Raw genomic sequence first — 16331 nt, 5'->3', positions numbered from 1 at the left:
TGGCCTGGGAGTAATTGAACACTGCTCCAATAAACTCTATCCTCTACACATGGGCCAGGGCAGAGTTCTGTTTGTTTATAAGCAGGCCCAGTGCTCAAAAGGTTGGCTGTATGAGGTGGATATTAGCCTCCACCTGGGCCTCAGACCGGCCTTTGACCAGCCAGTCGTCGAGGTCTGGGTAGACTTGGACCCCTCATCTTTTCAGGAAGGCCGCCACTACCTCCATGCATTTCGCAAAAATGTGTAGGGCTGCCGACAGGCCAAACGGGAGAACCGCAAATTGGTAGCGAGTCTGGTCTACAGCAAACCTGAGAACGCTTCTGCAGCCTTGGAAAAGTGAGATGTGGAAATAAGCTTCTCTCTAATTGAGGGCAACATAACAGTCCCCTGGATGCAGGGAGGGAAAGATGGAGGCCAGGGAGACCATGTGGAACTTCAGCTTTTTGAGGTATCTGTTGAGGCATCGCAGATCTACAATAGGTCAGAGAGCACCCTTGGAATTAGGAAATAGCAGTAGTAAAACCCCTTCTCTCTTAAGTCCTGAGGAACCTTCTCCATGGCTCCCCCTCAGAGGAGGGCTGGCACCTCCTGGGCTAGCAGTTGCTCATGAGATGAGTCCCTGAAGAGGGACAGGGAGAGAGGATGGAGGGGAGGAGTGGAAATATACTGGACTGTATAACCCCTTTCCACAGTGCTCAGCACCCAGTGGTCTGTAGTGATATGAGACTGTGCTGAGCTGAAGTGGGACAGGCGGTCTGAAAACAACAAGGAGACAGGATCCAGTGACACAGCAACTGGCATAATGTCCTTGGGTGTCCCATCAAAAGTTCTGCTTAACTGCCCCCCAGTATCTGGGCGGGCTGGGTAGCGATGCTGAGGCAGACGGGGGCAGTTGCCTGGGGAGTGGTAGAGCCAAGAAACGGGTGGAGTGCTGGGGCCTGAAGTGCTTCCTCAAAGCGCCAGGGCGTAGAGACCCAGGGACTTGAGGCTGGCTCTGGAGTCCTTTGGGCCATGGAGCTTTGCATATGTTTGCTCTGAGAAGAGCAAAGCACCTTCAAACAGAAGATCATGAAGGGATGGCTGGACCTCCGTCAGCAAGCCTGAGCGCTGAAGCCAAGAGCACCTGCGCGTGGCCACTGCAGAGACCCTGGGTCTGGCCACTGAGTCTGTTGCATCCAGCATGGCTTGCAAGGAAGCCCTGGCTACAGACTTCCCCTGCTCCACCAGAGTGGAGAACTCCTGCCTGGACTCTTGGGGAAGCAAGTCCTTGAATTTTGACAAAGTCCCAGACCATGAAATCGTACCTCCCTGGCAATGCCAGCTGGTTGGTAAAGCCCATGGAGAATAAACCTTTCTTCCAAAGAGGCCTAGTTTCTTTGAGTCCTTTGCCTTAGGGGGTTGCTCCTTGCAGCCCTGGTCTGGAGAGGAATACAAGTACTCATACCCCTGGGCGGGAACAAAGTACTTCTTTTTGGCCCTCTTTGAAGTGGGAGGCAAGGAGGATGGGGTTTGCCACAGGGCTTTAACTGGTCCCATGCTGGCCTCATTGAGAGGTAGAATCACCTTAGACGGGGCCTCCGTGGTCAATACATTGACCAAGCTGTGGGAGGACGCTTTGACCACCTCCACTTCCAGTCCGAGGTTTGAGGCCACGGGGCACTTTCGCCCTTCTACCCACCAGCACCGCCAGTGACAGCTCGTGCACTGCTGGCAACAACGGTACCAACCGCGCCAGCAAGTCTCTGGCTGCCCTAAATGCCTCCAGGGAGCACAGCACTGCAATTACACTGGTGCTGCGCTGTCCCTCCGGTGCTGATGATGGGGACCGGACTCAACGGAGCCTACGTACAGGATGGAATCAATGGTGCTGCCTGCGGAGCATGTCGGAGGAGTGGCCAATTTAGGTCGCACTCCCCTGCACTCCCCGTGTTTGGCCTTCCTTAGAGTCGGGGAATGCCACCTCTTGGCCAGCTGCTTCTTTTCAGCACCAGCGATGGGGAACAGTGCTGAGAGTCTCTCACAGCGGGAGGAGCACTCCACACTGCCACCGAGGGACTCGGTGCTGAGTCCGACCGGCTCGGCTCCAAAGAGGGTCGGCGCACCACCTCCATCAGCAGGAACTTCAACCTGGCCTCCAGGCCTTTCTTTATACACAGCGTGAACGGACAGCAGATCTGACAGTGATCCCCGATATGGGTCTCACGCAAGCACTTTAACTGGAGAGTGGGTCACCCACGGGCATGGCCTTGACACAGAAGGCTCAGGGCTTGAAGCCCAAAGACCAAGGCATGCCCCAGTACTGGGAACAGATGAAACTTCGCTAACACAGCAAGAAGCACCAACTAACTATGTATAACCAACTAACAATAGTCCATGTAAGAAATAAAGAACTGGGCTAGGTAGACCACTCAGTACAGCCAAAAGAAGAACAGTTCCAGTGACTGTCACGGGCGGTAAGAAGGAACTGAGAGGATGATTTAACTGGGATTTGGTCCTGCTTCGAGCAGGGGGTTGGACTAGATGACCTTCTGGGGTCCCTTCCAACCCTTATATTCTATGATTCTATGAGAGGATGTGGAGTCAGCCAGACCCCTTATACCGGCGCATGAGCGCGCAGCACCAGAGGGCGCTAGAGCCAACCTGCCGGGTACCACTGAGGGAAAAATTTCCAGTGACTGTGCTCGCGGTGAACACACCTAATGTGGAATGGAACACGGATGACCAGAAGTGTACACAGTGTTCCAGGTGAGGTCTTACCAGCTCCTCGTACAAGGGCATTAATACTTCAATATCTCTGCTTGAAATGCCTTGATACAACCTAGGACTGCATTTGCTTTTTTTCACAGCTGCATCACATTGGTAGCTCAGAGTCATCCTGTGATCGACTCACACACCCAGGTCTCTCTCCTCCTCTGTCACTTCCAAATGATGAGTCCCCAGCTGGTAGCAGAAATTCATATTAGACCCTAAGTGGTTGACCTTGCACTTTGTACTATTGAATTTCATTCCATTTCTGTCACTCCAGTCTTCAAGATCATCCAGATGTTCCTGTATAACGTGCCCATCCTCCTCTGTATTGACGATGCTGAACTTCATGTCATTAGCAAATTTCATTGTCACACTCCTACTTTTTGTACCAATATCATTACTAACAACATTGAATAAGATGGGTACCCAGACCAGTCCTGGAGGAACTCCACTAGTAACCACCACAGTGCATGGGGTGGGAACCTCCCATGAAATGTATGCCTCCTTCACTGGGTTTTCTAAGTGCCTCTGACATCAGGATGAGTAGATTTTAAAAGTGTACAAATCAAGTCCCTCTCGGGTAGACTAGGTGGGGGGACAGCAGCCTAGAGGGGGATGGCTGGGAGTAGGGACAAGGCACTGGAACTGGGTATGCAGGGCAGGGGGTTAGTGGGCGATCGGGGCAGAACATGGGGGAGGGGTTTTAGAAGGTTGAATAGAATGACTATTTACTAGCTGTCCCTTTCCCAGGGTGCCGCCCCCACACTCCCACCCAACCTGCCTACTGTATTTATTGTTTCTATTAGGTAGCTCCTAGAAACTCCAGCTGAGATTGTGACCCCCTGCACCAGGCACTTCACAGACTCTGCAATAAACAGGTCTTGCCCAGAAGAGCTTCCAGTGGTTATCTGCACTGTAAAGACCAGGAAATGAGACATCTACCCATCCACCTTCCCTCCTGCCTCCACTGCCCACCAGGAGGCAGAACCAGAATAAGGCACTAAGGAGGGGAAGGGTCAAGTTCAAGGCATCCTGTGGAATATAGTTGACTTTGATGGTGAGGGCACCAGGTGAGACGTGGCCTCCCTACAGAGAGTGGGGAGGTGCCAGGCAGGGCTCCCTCAGTTCTGGCCTGCCCCGGAGCAGGGATTTTGTTTCCACTTCTCAAGCACTGGTTCTTTGTAACAATATGGCTATTGCTGCACCTGGAACCAGGCTCCAGGCAAGTCCCTCCCTTTGAGTGCCTCTGAAAAACACAAAGGGGGGGGGGTGTCGTCCAGCCTGGCCATGGTCTCTCTGCTGGCTCTTGTTGCATTTTTGGAATGAAGGTGGCTGAAGGGAGGTTGGGGGGATGGAGGGGATACTCAGTAGGTTTTTCAGAAAATTGGAGGGTTTCCCCCCTAAATAGCAATGAGAGAGATACTCTCTATTCCCCCTGCAGCAAGAAGGCCAACTCCTAAGTGAGCACATGGCTGGGATTCTGACGCCTGTTCTGGTTCATAAACTGTCTCACTAGAAAATGCGGCCTGTAATTTGAGGAGAGGGCGCTGGAGCTGGGAAGTTTTGCTCAATGAGCCCATTATCCAAGCCCCTTGAGAGCCCATGAAAGTTGTGTGTTGTTCCTGTCATAGCTTGTGGACTCATTTGACCTCACAAGCCACGATACAAAAGGTGAATATATGCTCTGTCCCGAGGTAGCAGCCCATCCCCAGCATGGGCCAGGGGCTAGAAAAGAAAGGGGCTCTTCCCTCCTGCAAAGAGCAGGTCTCAGCTCCTGCCCCACAAACCAACCTGCTGCTTGAAAGTCTGGTTTGTTGGCAGTTCTTCTGACCCCCTTCCCTCCTCCCACTCCAGCCGCATGCTGAAAATGAGACCTTGCTTCAAATCCAGTGCTGTGGAGCAGTTGGGCTTGTGAAAACAATCTGCAGCGTCAGGGATACGATCAAATGGGAGGAAGTGGTGGCCTCTAAGCAGCTGTTTGGAGAGCGAGGCAGGGACTCTAGCAACTCCCTGGACTTCCTGGGCCTTGCTAGAGGAGTCAGACGCTCTGGTGAGGCAGCTGAAGGGGAACCAGCGCCACCCCCCTGCTTGCCAGCCCCCGTGGGCTCCAGCGCAGCTCGTCTAGTGACTAGGAGAGTCAGGACGTTTGGAGCCAACATTAACATCTCCTTGATTCTGTACCGCTCCAGCCCACGGGCGAGCTAACTCCCAACGCCCCCCATCCAGCCCCTGCCCAAGAGTGGGCCAGTGACCCCAGAGAGGAGACTGTCTCCTCCGCGCCAGGAGTCACCAATCACCATGTACATGCACGGCAAGCAGGGGCAGGGCAGGATGAGCTCCTCACCAGCTCTGGTGACCCTTTTTTGTTTTTGTTTTTTTTAATTTTACACACGCACAATTGCTCTCCTTCCCACAGACAGCCTACTGGGTCACATGGGCCCCAGCTCATCGTGCTACACCCCAGCCCCTGACTAGCCCCCTACCTGAGCATGGTGGTGTCAGACCCCACCGCCCCGCAGTACCTCACAAAAGGGACTTTGTCTTGCAAAAAAAAAAAAAAAAGACTAGACGCTTCCATGGGGGGGGGGGGGTGCAGAAATTCCACAGAATTGGAAAGTCCTCTTGTCTAGGAGGGTTTGTTTGCAAGAGTTTAAATCTAAAGCAGATGGAGCCTCCTTTCCACTGGGTTTTAGGTTACACTTGGGCTGCGTGTTTTCCCTCGGAACCTCGAGGCAGGGGGCACACCTGCTGTACGGGATCTCCCCAGAAATGCCAGCCCTGGGGCCGGCCCTGCGCTCCAGGGGTGCTGGTGGGGTTCGGGCTTGGCAGGGGGAAGAGGGAGCTGCAGCATCCCGAGAGCAGTAGACCACGACGGGGTTAATTCTCCAGAAAGCGGCGCTCGCTGGAAGGAGGGAGGGGAAGCCAAAGGCATGCGGAGCTCTGAGCTGGCACTCCAGACAGGGATGCCGAGAAACGTGCGACTAAAGTTACAAGCTCGGCCAGCCCGATCGTGGCAGTGGGGCCGATTCAGGTGACACCCCCCCCCCGGTCCTCCGGACCCAAGTGGTTCCGGGGGCAGCTGTGCATAGATGTAGGAGTGCACAGACCCTGCCCAGGTGCCGCGGGTCGGAACCATGCCGGCCGGCCGGGGGCCGTTAGCTAGAACTGCCCCGTCTCCGTATCCACAGGCGAGACCCCAGCCACCCAAAACCTCCTTCGGAGGGGCCAATGCCCCCAGCCAGAACGGGCACTCCAGCAGCTTTTGCCGCTTCGCCCAGCATTGGGATCGCCCCCACCAGCCCAAATCCGGGGGGCTAGGGCAGGGCCAGCGGGACCCTCGCCCCCCAGCAGCCCCTCTCGTGGGGGGGGGATCGCAGGGCCAGCGGGACCCTCGCCCCCCAGCAGCCCCTCTCAGGGGCGGGGGGGATCGCAGGGCCAGCGGGACCCTCGCCCCCCAGCAGCCCCTCTCAGGGGCGGGGGGGATCGCAGGGCCAGCGGGACCCTCGCCCCCCAGCAGCCCCTCTCGGGGGGGGGGATCGCAGGGCCAGCGGGACCCTCGCCCCCCAGCAGCCCCTCTCGGGGGGGGGGATCGCAGGGCCAGCGGGACCCTCGCCCCCCAGCAGCCCCTCTCGGGGGGGGGGGGGATCGCAGGGCCAGCGGGACCCTCGCCCCCAGCAGCCCCTCTCGTGGGGGGGAGATCGCAGGGCCAGCGGGACCCTCGCCCCCCAGCAGCCCCTCTCGTGGGGGGGAGATCGCAGGGCCAGCGGGACCCTCGCCCCCCAGCAGCCCCTCTCGTGGGGGGGGGGATCGCAGGGCCAGCGGGACCCTCGCCCCCAGCAGCCCCTCTCGGGGGGTGGGAATCGCAGAGCCCCTCTCCAGCGGGAGGAGGCAGGCAGAGGCAGCTCTCTCCCGGGGCAGCGAGTCCCGGGCGGCGGGTTCCCGCGGCCGGGCAGGGGGCGGTGGGGCCGCGGCCGCTCCTACCCGCTTGCTCCGCACACGTTCCTCCCGCCGGGACGCAGCTCCTGGGCAGCTCCCCAGCTCAGCAGCAGCAGCAGCAGCGCTCCAGCCCGCCCGGGCGGAGGCAGCCCCCGGAGCCCGGCGGCCGGGCCCCCAGGCGCCTCCATCGGCGTCTCCTTCGCTCGGGCGCCGGGCTGCTGCAGCGCGGCGGCTCCTGGGCGGGGCAGCGCGGTCCGCTCTCCGGCCCGAGCGCCGCAGCCCTGGCTCCCCGGCGGCGGCTGCCTGCGGGGTCCCGGCCGGAAGCTGCAGTGCGAGAGCCGAGCTGCCCCGCCGCCGCCTCCTCCGCGCCCCTCTCGGCAGCAGCAGGAGGGCGCCCGGCCAGCCAGGAAATTCCACATTGGTTCCCCTGATCCCGGGCCAGGCTCTGGGGGACGCGGAGCCGCCGCCTTCTGCCCGCCCCGGGGCCTCCCCGCCCCGTGCCCGGCCGGGCTGCAGCTCCTCGCCCCCGCCACGGCCCTGGCCCCTTCCGAGCTCTTCTCCCTCGGGGGCACCGCGGGCGTTGGTTATTGTAGGGTCTCTTGGGAGGAGGGGGGCTGTCCCTGGGGGCCGCGATTCCTCGCTAGCAGGCGAAGGGGGTGCGGAGGGCACGGTCCGACCTCGCTGGTGTGCGGGATTTGCCCAGTGCCTTCCAGAATGACCCGGCCTTTCCCAGCCTCACCACAGCCCGAGCGAGCCAGGCTGGGGCGAGGCAGGTCGCAGCCCATGTCCGAAGCGTGTTGGGGGGAGAGACAGGGCGGCGGCCGGTCCGTTGCTGCGGAGGAGACGGCTCTTGCAGCAGCTGTGAGGGAGAGGAGCGGAGATGGCCTGTCAGGTTAGCTGTAGCCCGTCCTGAAGGGGTGGAAAAGCAAAGGCAGCTGGGACCCGATAGCAAGGGGGAGCCCACGGAGAGGTTCAAGTTCAGAGGGGGGGGGGGAAGGCGCTTTGTCTAGGAGATGAGGCTGGAGAACAGACTTGGGGCGTCACTGCCAGCCGCAGATCGGGGTGGGGGGGCAAGACAACATGCAAATGAGCTGTCCACATTAGCTGCATCTTTATGAGAGAGTATGAATCGCACGAGAGCCAGCCAGCTCTTTCCAGGCATGCCGACAGACCAAACATCAAAGCGAAGCTCTACAAAGCGGGACTGTACCCTGGAAAGTGGACTCTGAACATGACAAAGGGCAAACACACTCCTTGGATGTCTCAGCGGGGAAGCCTCATTCAGTGTTGGGGTCCACACTTCAGAAAAGGATGTTGAAAAATTGGAAAGGGTTCAGAAAACGGCCTCGAGGGCTGGCAAACCTGTCTTCTAGTGAGAGATGAAAGAAGCTCACAGAAGGGACAGTTCTGATCATCTAGTATGACTTCCACTAAAACGCAGGCCATAGAACTTCCTCACAATAATTCCCAGAGCAGAGCTTTTAGAAAAAGCAGCCTGTCTTGATTTAAAATAGTCAGCAAGGGAGAATCCACCAAACCTTGATAAATTGTTCCAGTGGTTAATTATTCTCACCTTTAAAAAGATATGCCTTATAGTTGGAGTTGGTCCTGCTTTGAGCAGGGGGTTGGACTAGATGACCTCCTGAGGTCCCTTCCAACCCTGATATTCTATGATTCAACTTCCCACTTTTGGATCATGTTATAACTATTCCAGCTCCACTGAAGAGCCCACCATTAAATGTTTGTTCCCCAGCTACGTACTTACAGACTGTGATCCAGTCATCGCCTAGCGTTCTCTTTGTTAAGCTAAATAGATGAGCTGTATGAGCCTTTCACTATAGGTCATGTTTTTTAATCATTCTTGTGGCTCTTCTCTGAATCCCTCCAATGTATTACTATCCGTCTTAAAATGTGGGCACCAGAACTGGTCACAGGATTCCAGCAGTGGTCACACCAGTGCCAAATACAGAGGTAAAGTAACCTCTTTACTCCTGCTGGATCTGCTTAGTTTAGCCAAGAGAAGGTGACTTGGTCACGGTCTATCCATACCTATCTGGGGAATAGATTTCTGAGAGCAGACTGCTATTTAATCTACCAGAAAAAGGCACAGTGCAATCCAATGGATGGAAGCTGAAGCTAGAGAAATTCAGATTAGACATAAGGGGCATGTTTTTCAGAGTGAGGGTCATTAACCATTGGTAATCCATAAGGAAGTTGTTCCATTACCTGAACTCTTTAAATCAAGGCTGGAAGTCTTTCTAAAAGATCTGTCATAGCTCTGACAGAGGTTATTGGCTTGATGCAAACATTACTGGGTGAAATTTTCTGTCCTGTGCTATACCTAGACAAGTCAGACTGGACAATCAAAATGATTCCTTCTTGCCTTCAGAGCAATGAATTTTGTCTTCCCTAGGGCGGGAAAGGGTAAGTTTTCAAGCACCTGTTCAAATTTTAGGCTTAACAGGGAGGTTCCCTTGACCAGCTAAAGTGCTAACAGTATAGTTTGCCTTGTCTGCATTAGTATTTTAATATGTGTTAGCTAACACATGTTAAAACACACCTTTTTTCCTAGATCTGACATGGCCAACCAGACTTTACTCACTGTGGTGCAGCAGTAGTTTTTCGGGCAAGCAAGGGCGGAAAAAGAACATCCCCTAGTCGCTGCAGTCACAGGCAGAGTAGTCAGTATTCTTAATGACCTTTGGATGCTTCAAAAGAATATTGGGTCATGCTGAGTTCGGTAGTCAGTGGAGACTTGGGTGGAAATCCTGGCTGAACTGAACTCATATTGATGTCAGTGGGGCAGATTTTACTCCTGATGTTTGTCACCAGGTTAACATAGTATATAGTAGCTAAGTCATTTCCCAAGGTCACTGGAGTTGTAGTTGCTGAAATAAATAGGCAGCAAAGCAAAGTTTTACTGCAAGCTCCAGATTGGTTATTTAGCTGTGTAGAGCCAAACTGAAGAAACAGGGACCTTCTGTAATGTGGCAGCCCAGACTTCAGAGGAGCAAACTCTGCTGGTGGCGGTGTCACTTGACAACATGGACATTGAAAGCTCTTGGCCAGCATCCCTTCCTTTTTGTTTGGCGTTTGCAGAGCTTGTTGAATTCATCACGCTTCGGCTGCCAATCTTGGAAGCATCGCTTCACCTTTTCAGTCTGATCGTTGGTCGTGGCTGGCAAAAACGTCCGTCGTGGTACTCTGCAGTGCAGTGCTGACACTTCCTCATGCAAAGGTGCCTCCAGAATGCCAAGGGAAATGGTAAATTCTCTGTTGTAAAACATGAAGGAGAATATTTGCATCTCCTGGAGCGTTTTGACCTTTGGCCTCCTCTGCAGTATCCAAACTATGGGGATAACGGTGGTGGAAAATAGTGCTGGCATGCTGATCAACCCATTGACTCCCAGTGAATGTGTGGGCCTTCAACATGATGTCCCAGACAGATCACGTTTTGGCTGAATGTTGTTCTTTTTCAATTGTACTCCAACAGTTATGAATTGCAGGAGCCTCACTAGATTTACTAATAACTAATTTTAGACACTGACTTGGACATAGACCAAAATTGGGGCCTTACAGAAAATGAGTGCCTGAGCTCCAGGAAAATCATCTGCTCTTTGCACAAAGCCCAAATCCAAAAATACATTGAGATCATCAGTTCCGAAAGTTTGCAGCTCAGGCAATATCTTCTCTGCTGTGTCTCTGCAAGGCACACCATGGCTTTCTGTTACCTGGAACAAGTTCTCTCTGAGTATATTGTGGTGCAAGTATCTAAACCAAAATGATTATGCATTCCTTTCCCCCCACTGTCTTTTGTTTCATCTGCAGTCACACTCAGAAACTTTGAATTGTTGATTTGTTTCATATGGGTATCTGTTATTTCTTGACTAATGTTCTCAATTGGCTGATTTTAACTCAGGAAGATATTAAAGAGCAACTACTAAAGTTAGGTACTCTTTAATCAGCAGGTCCAAATAACTTGCATCTAAGAGTTTTAAAAGAGCTGGCTGAGGTGTTCACTGGACAGTTAATGTTGATTTTCAATAACTCCTGGAGCACTGGGGAAGTTCCAGAAGACTGGAAGAAAACTAACATTGTGCTAATATTTAAAAAGTGTAAATGGGTTGACCTGGGTAACTCTAGGCCTGTCAGCCTGATATCTATCCTGGGCAAAATAATGGAGCAAATGATAAATTTGGTTGATAAAAGTAATAATGTTTATATAATATACTTAGATTTCTGTCAGGCATTTGACTAGGTACTGCACAACATTTTGATTAAAAAACTAGAGTAACACAAAAATAACATGGCACACATGGATTAAAAATTAATGGACAGGTCTCAGGGTGTAACTGTAAATGGAGAATCATCGTCAAGAGGGTGTACTTCTAGTGGGGTCCTGCAGGGTTCAGTTCTTGGCCCTACACTCCTTAACATTTTTATCAATGAACTGGAAGAAAACATAAAATCATAATTGATAATGTTTGCAGATGACAGAACAAAGAATGTAGGCCATACTTACTGAATGGGGGACTCTATCCTGGGATGCAGTGAGTTTGAAAAGACTTGAGGGTTACTGTGGATAATTAACTGAACATGAGCTAATGTGATCCTTGGTTGTATAAATGGGAATTTCAAGTAGGAGCAGAGAGGCTATTTTACCTCTGTATTTGGCACTGGTGTGACTGCTGCTGGAAAACTGTGTCCAGTTCTGGTGCCAACAATTGAAGATGGAGGTTGCTATTTTGGAGAGGGTTCAGAGAAGAGCCATGAGAAGGATGAAAGGGTTAGAAAACCTGCCGACTAGTGACAGACTCCAGGGGCGCAATCTATTGAGCTTAACAAAGAGAAGACTTGGGGTGCCTTGGGCACACACCTACATGGTGCTTTAGTCTGGGGTTCTCAACCTTTTTCTTTCTGACCCGCCCCTGACATGCTATAAAAACTCCACGGCCCCCTGGGCTCAGGGCCCCAGGCTTCAGCCCCATGTGGTGGGGCTTCAGGTTTCTGCCCTGGGCATAGACACTGAAAAAAATTAGCCAGTTCTTAGCACCCACTGGCAGCCAGCTCCATACTTCCCCCCAGCACCTCTTGCCTGCAGGCGACCCTGCCAATCAACTCTTCCCCCTCCTTCCCAGCACCTCCCACCTGCCGCAATCAGCTGTTTCATGGCATGCAGGAGGCATTGGGAGAGAGGGGGAGGAGCAAGGACAGGGCATACTCAGGGGAGGGTGCAGAAAGAGGCAGGGAAGAGGTAGGGGTGGGGTGGAGGCTTGGGGGAAGGGGGGGGTGGGGCTGGGGCAAAGGAGGCATTGAGCACCCCCCGTGTAGAGAGGAAGTTGGTGCCTATGGTTCTGGGCCCCAGCGAGTCTAATGCTGGCTTTGTTTGGCAGACCCCCTGAAACCCGCTCGCGGCTGCCCTGGACCCCTGGTTGAGTACCACTGCTTTAGTCCATATCAGAGGGGTGTACATTTTAATTTGCACTAGTGTGTTGCACACTTACTGGCCTGTACAAACACTGCTGGTGTGCACAAAAAGTTCCCCAGTGCAGATTAATGTAGGATTGTCTGAAATGGGACTACATTGATGTGAGTATGGAAATTTTAGTGCATGTTTAGGCCACACGGATTTACATTTACAACCTTCGGGTGTGGACTAAAACACCGTGTTGACAAACCATTGGTTACACTCTATAAGTGCCTCTATAGGGAACAAATATTTGATAATGGGCTCTTCAATCAGACAAAGGTAGAACAAGATCCAATGGCTGGAAGTTGAAGGTAGACAAATTCAGGTTGAAAATATGGCACACATTTTTAACAGTGAGGGTGATTAACCATTGGAACAATTTACCAAGGGTTGTGGTGGATGACTGGCCATTTTAAAATCCAGATTGGATGTTTTTCTAATAGATACATTGTAGTTCGAGGAGGAGTTATTTCTGGGTGGTTCTCTGGCCTGTGTTATGCAGGAGGTCAGACTAGATGATCACAATGGTCCCTTCTGGCCTTTAAATCTCTGAATAGATTTATGTGCTGTTCATCTTTGGGACCATGATTCCCCAAGCCCATATTGCCAATTTCAACAAACGCCCTGACAAACCTCAGACAGGATTCCATCATTCTGAGCAGAATCACTCTCTAAGACGTGACTGTCATCTGTGACCACTGAACAAGGCACCACAGCATTCAAGAGAAATGATACCCAGATCGGATCAGACCCAACTTCCATCTAGCCCAGTCTCCTGTCCAGCACCATCTGCTTCAGAGGAAGGTGCAAGACCCTGCAGTTATGGGCTAACCTGTCCACAGGGAAAGTTTCTCCCTAACTCCCATCGGTGAGAAGTGGTTTCCTGCCCTGAAGCTTGATGGCATCTATCCCTTCCCAAACTCTTATTTATAAAAGATGTTTATCAGTAGCAATGCTCAATACTTTTTTGAATCCTGCTGAACTTTTGCACTCAGTGATATCTTGTGGCAATGAGTTCCAGAGGCTAATTGTGCACTGCACAAAACAGGGCCATTTTAAATGTGCTGACTTTCAATTTAATTTAGTGCCCCCTTGTTCTTAGGTAGATGGCAGGGTGAATAGAAACACCCAATCTCTGTACCAGTCGCAAACTCGCTGCTGCTTAATGCTGATGGCTCTATTAGCTTCAACACATTTGCAGAGATTTCCCCCTTCATTTTGGTACCTTGTATCACAGCAGGCATTAAGGTGTCCAGACAGAGCTCTCAGGGTCAGTGCTATCCCTAAGTGGAAGTCAGTGCTGTGTTTGCTTCATTCCGGACCTGTGCTACATCCCAAATGCTCCAGGATTTTACATGAGCAATACATTGTGGATAAGTAAATTTAGGCCTGATTGTGCCACTCTGCTGGCCAATTCTTGTTGCTTCCTGACTGTCCAACCTTGTCTGTATTCCAAAGCTAGATTTTTGAAAGCGGTTTAGTTTTGTAGCTGCTTTTATAACATCCATGTTGCGTCCTCCCTGAAGATCATGAAATCCCTTCTTATTCCCTGGTCCTTTGGGGGCTGTAATGCAGGAGTAACCACGGGGTGCTGTTACACATAATGTTATGCATTTTTTCCCCCCAGAGTGTGAGTGCTGGTCAGGTGTTGAAGAAATGCTGTGTTAATGTTAGTTGTGTGTTTGGGGAGCTGTGGCAGGCAGCAAGGGAGTGTGCTCTCTGCCTTAATCCTTCTAGCTAGAGTCACTTCTGGAGGCAGATTGGGCACTGATGTTGGGCTGAGATTCATGAAAGAAGGGAGTAGATGCGAGTCATTTGTGACCATCTCTGTTCCAGGACTGGTGTCTATAGCATTTAATAAACAAGTTGTCCTAAGAATATACCCAGACACTGCGTCCCTGATTTTCTGCTCCAATGGGAAGCTGCCCTGCAGGGCCCTGACCCTTGCTTCTGCTCAGCAAGAGGGAATGAACTCATTTCCCTGACAGCCTGGCCCTGTATCTGACTGCCTTTCTGCCATCCTGTTTCCAGTACAGAGTTTTCATTATTGCCCATTCTTTGAGCAGCCCCTTTTGAAGTCCCACTGGCTGCTTCCTCCCCACTGAATTCTTGTTGTGCAGAGGGCTTATTTCTGGAGTCCTTTTCAGGGGGCTGCTTGCATTCCTTGCCTTCCTTCTATTGCACCAGTCATGCAGGGTTGGAGGCTCCTGCTGCCATTAAAATCAATGGGGCTTTTCACTGACTTTTGGGGCAGCAGAATCATGCTCCTTTTATTCCTGGTTCCACGCTTGCTTTTTGTCTCCTTGCCAGCCTGCGTCCCCATCCCTTCTAGTGCCAGTGGCTTGGAGCATCGGTGCTGTCATTCTCAGGCAGTGTCTTGCTGTCAGCAAAAGACAACTGCTCAGCCAGTTCTTCTCTGGCTGGGAAGTTTTATTTTTTTGGATCATTTTATTTTCTGTACTAGAAGGCAAACTCCCTTGGGCCATGGGTGGCTGTATTTGTGACCCAGCATTTACTGGATCCTTAATCCCCTTTGAATATGGGATCCAGGGAATCTCAGCTCCTGGAGCGTTAGCCCAGAAATGGCCTGTCTCACTGTCCTCTGGACCTCGGCTCTGTGGCAAGAAGCCACTGGAGTTTGCCCTTCTTTTCTCTTTTTGATTCTCCCCCTACCCCTTCATTGTCAAGCTGGATCTCCCTGGTTTTCAGTCTTTCCCGATTTAGCACCAGGTCTCCACTTCCCTGTCAGGAGATCAGGACCCTGGCAAGATTTACATCCAGTTATAATCTGCCACCAGCTTTCACTGCACCCACAGGGCATGCTTACCACATGGGACCTCTTGGGAGTATTTCTGTCTTAAAGAGTTTGAAAAGAAGCTGTGATTTACTAGGTTCCTCTCCACACCCTAATCACCAATCACCCCAGCCCAGGGCCATGCATACAGCTCCCCTGTGTTCATGGCTCAGTAGATATTAACATGAAGAGGCAGGTTAATTTCTACTTTGGTTACTGAGGGCTCAGGGCTAGGCTTGCCCTGCTGCGTCTCTCCCCCATGGGCTCCGGAGTACATTTGGGCTGCTTGGAGTTGGTATGCTGTCCGATTCCTGCAGAGTGGAGGTTCCCACAGGGTCTGAGCCTCTTGCAGGACTGTGCAGAATGGACCTCAGCCAGAGAGAGCAGGGCCCCTCTGGCTAGTCCTCATATGGCCCACTGGCTAGACCACCAGGTAGTCCCCGGCAATTGACACTGGCTAATTGCTGAGGGTTCAGAGAAGTCACTGGGGATGCTGTATTGAGGAGGAGGAGGGGGATTTCTGGTCCCTGTGGTGAAGGCTTGGATTCATGTCTGAGTGAGTCTGGATGGGTGTATCCAGCTGAGACCCACCCTCATACCTAGTCTGTTCTCCTCATGTGATGTGCCAAACCCTGCTGCAGATCCCCACTCCCAGGACAGAAACATGCACACTTAACATGCACACGCACGCATGCACGCGTGCCAGGCCAGCGTCCAGGAGCTTGGTGGGAGAACCGGCAGAGGAGGGGCGGGGCGATGTGCTAGTGCAGCCAGCAGGCCTGTGTTGAGGGAGGGAGGCAGGACTGAGGGCAGGTTCCCAGTACAGAAGGCCTGGGCCCAGCAGGCAGCTCTGGGGCTAGTGACCTCCCCCGCCCTGCATAGCCCCAGCTCGCCTCTAGCAGGCATGAAGGATGCCCGAGATCTATAACAGGAACGTAGCACTGCCTCCCCCTGGTGGCCATGCTGCTGAGCCGCAGGATGCTGCAAAGCTGATGGTCCTGTGACAGCGTGCACATGAGCCTTGTGAGCCAGTCAAAAGCTCGGTGGTGTCTGTAGGTAATCCACATTCACATGCTAGACCCAACGTACAAATGGATCAGGGCTTTAAGTCCATCTGCTTCAGGGCATGAGCCAGACATTATCTGGAGGTGGGCCCAGGCATCTCTTAGTGCCACATGGCAAGGGGCACCGAGGAGTTCTTAGGAGTTACAGAGATATTCTGTAGCTGGTAGGTACATTCTAGTTCACTAAAGAGTGTGATTGGAGGTCTCACATAAAAGCCAGGGGGTCACAGTATCATTGTGAAAGACATGCAAGCCTGGTTTGCGAGGAGTGATCTATATACACTGAAAATTATGGTCATAAGGTTTGTTTCAGCTGAGG

The 16331-nt window shown here is 52.6% G+C and overlaps 1 protein-coding gene across 2 annotated transcripts in view; it reads right to left on the bottom strand.

Annotated features, from left to right (window-relative positions):
• SCARF2 (scavenger receptor class F member 2) overlaps nucleotides 1-7590 on the bottom strand; it is a 109098-nt gene extending 101508 nt beyond the window's left edge. For both annotated transcript variants that reach the window (XM_048821412.2, XM_048821413.2), the window contains exon 1: nucleotides 6730-7590. In XM_048821412.2, coding sequence (XP_048677369.1) covers nucleotides 6730-7103 — 374 coding nt within the window. In that variant the 5' untranslated portion in view covers nucleotides 7104-7590. The remainder of the gene's footprint in view (nucleotides 1-6729) is intronic.
• Between the last annotated feature and the right edge of the window lie 8741 nt (nucleotides 7591-16331).

Source organism: Caretta caretta, chromosome 15 (assembly GCF_965140235.1).
Source record: "Caretta caretta isolate rCarCar2 chromosome 15, rCarCar1.hap1, whole genome shotgun sequence".
Taxonomy (NCBI): Eukaryota; Metazoa; Chordata; order Testudines; family Cheloniidae; genus Caretta; species Caretta caretta.
The sequence above is the reverse complement of the archived record's forward strand: the minus strand, read 5'-3'. Positions and strand labels throughout refer to the sequence as shown.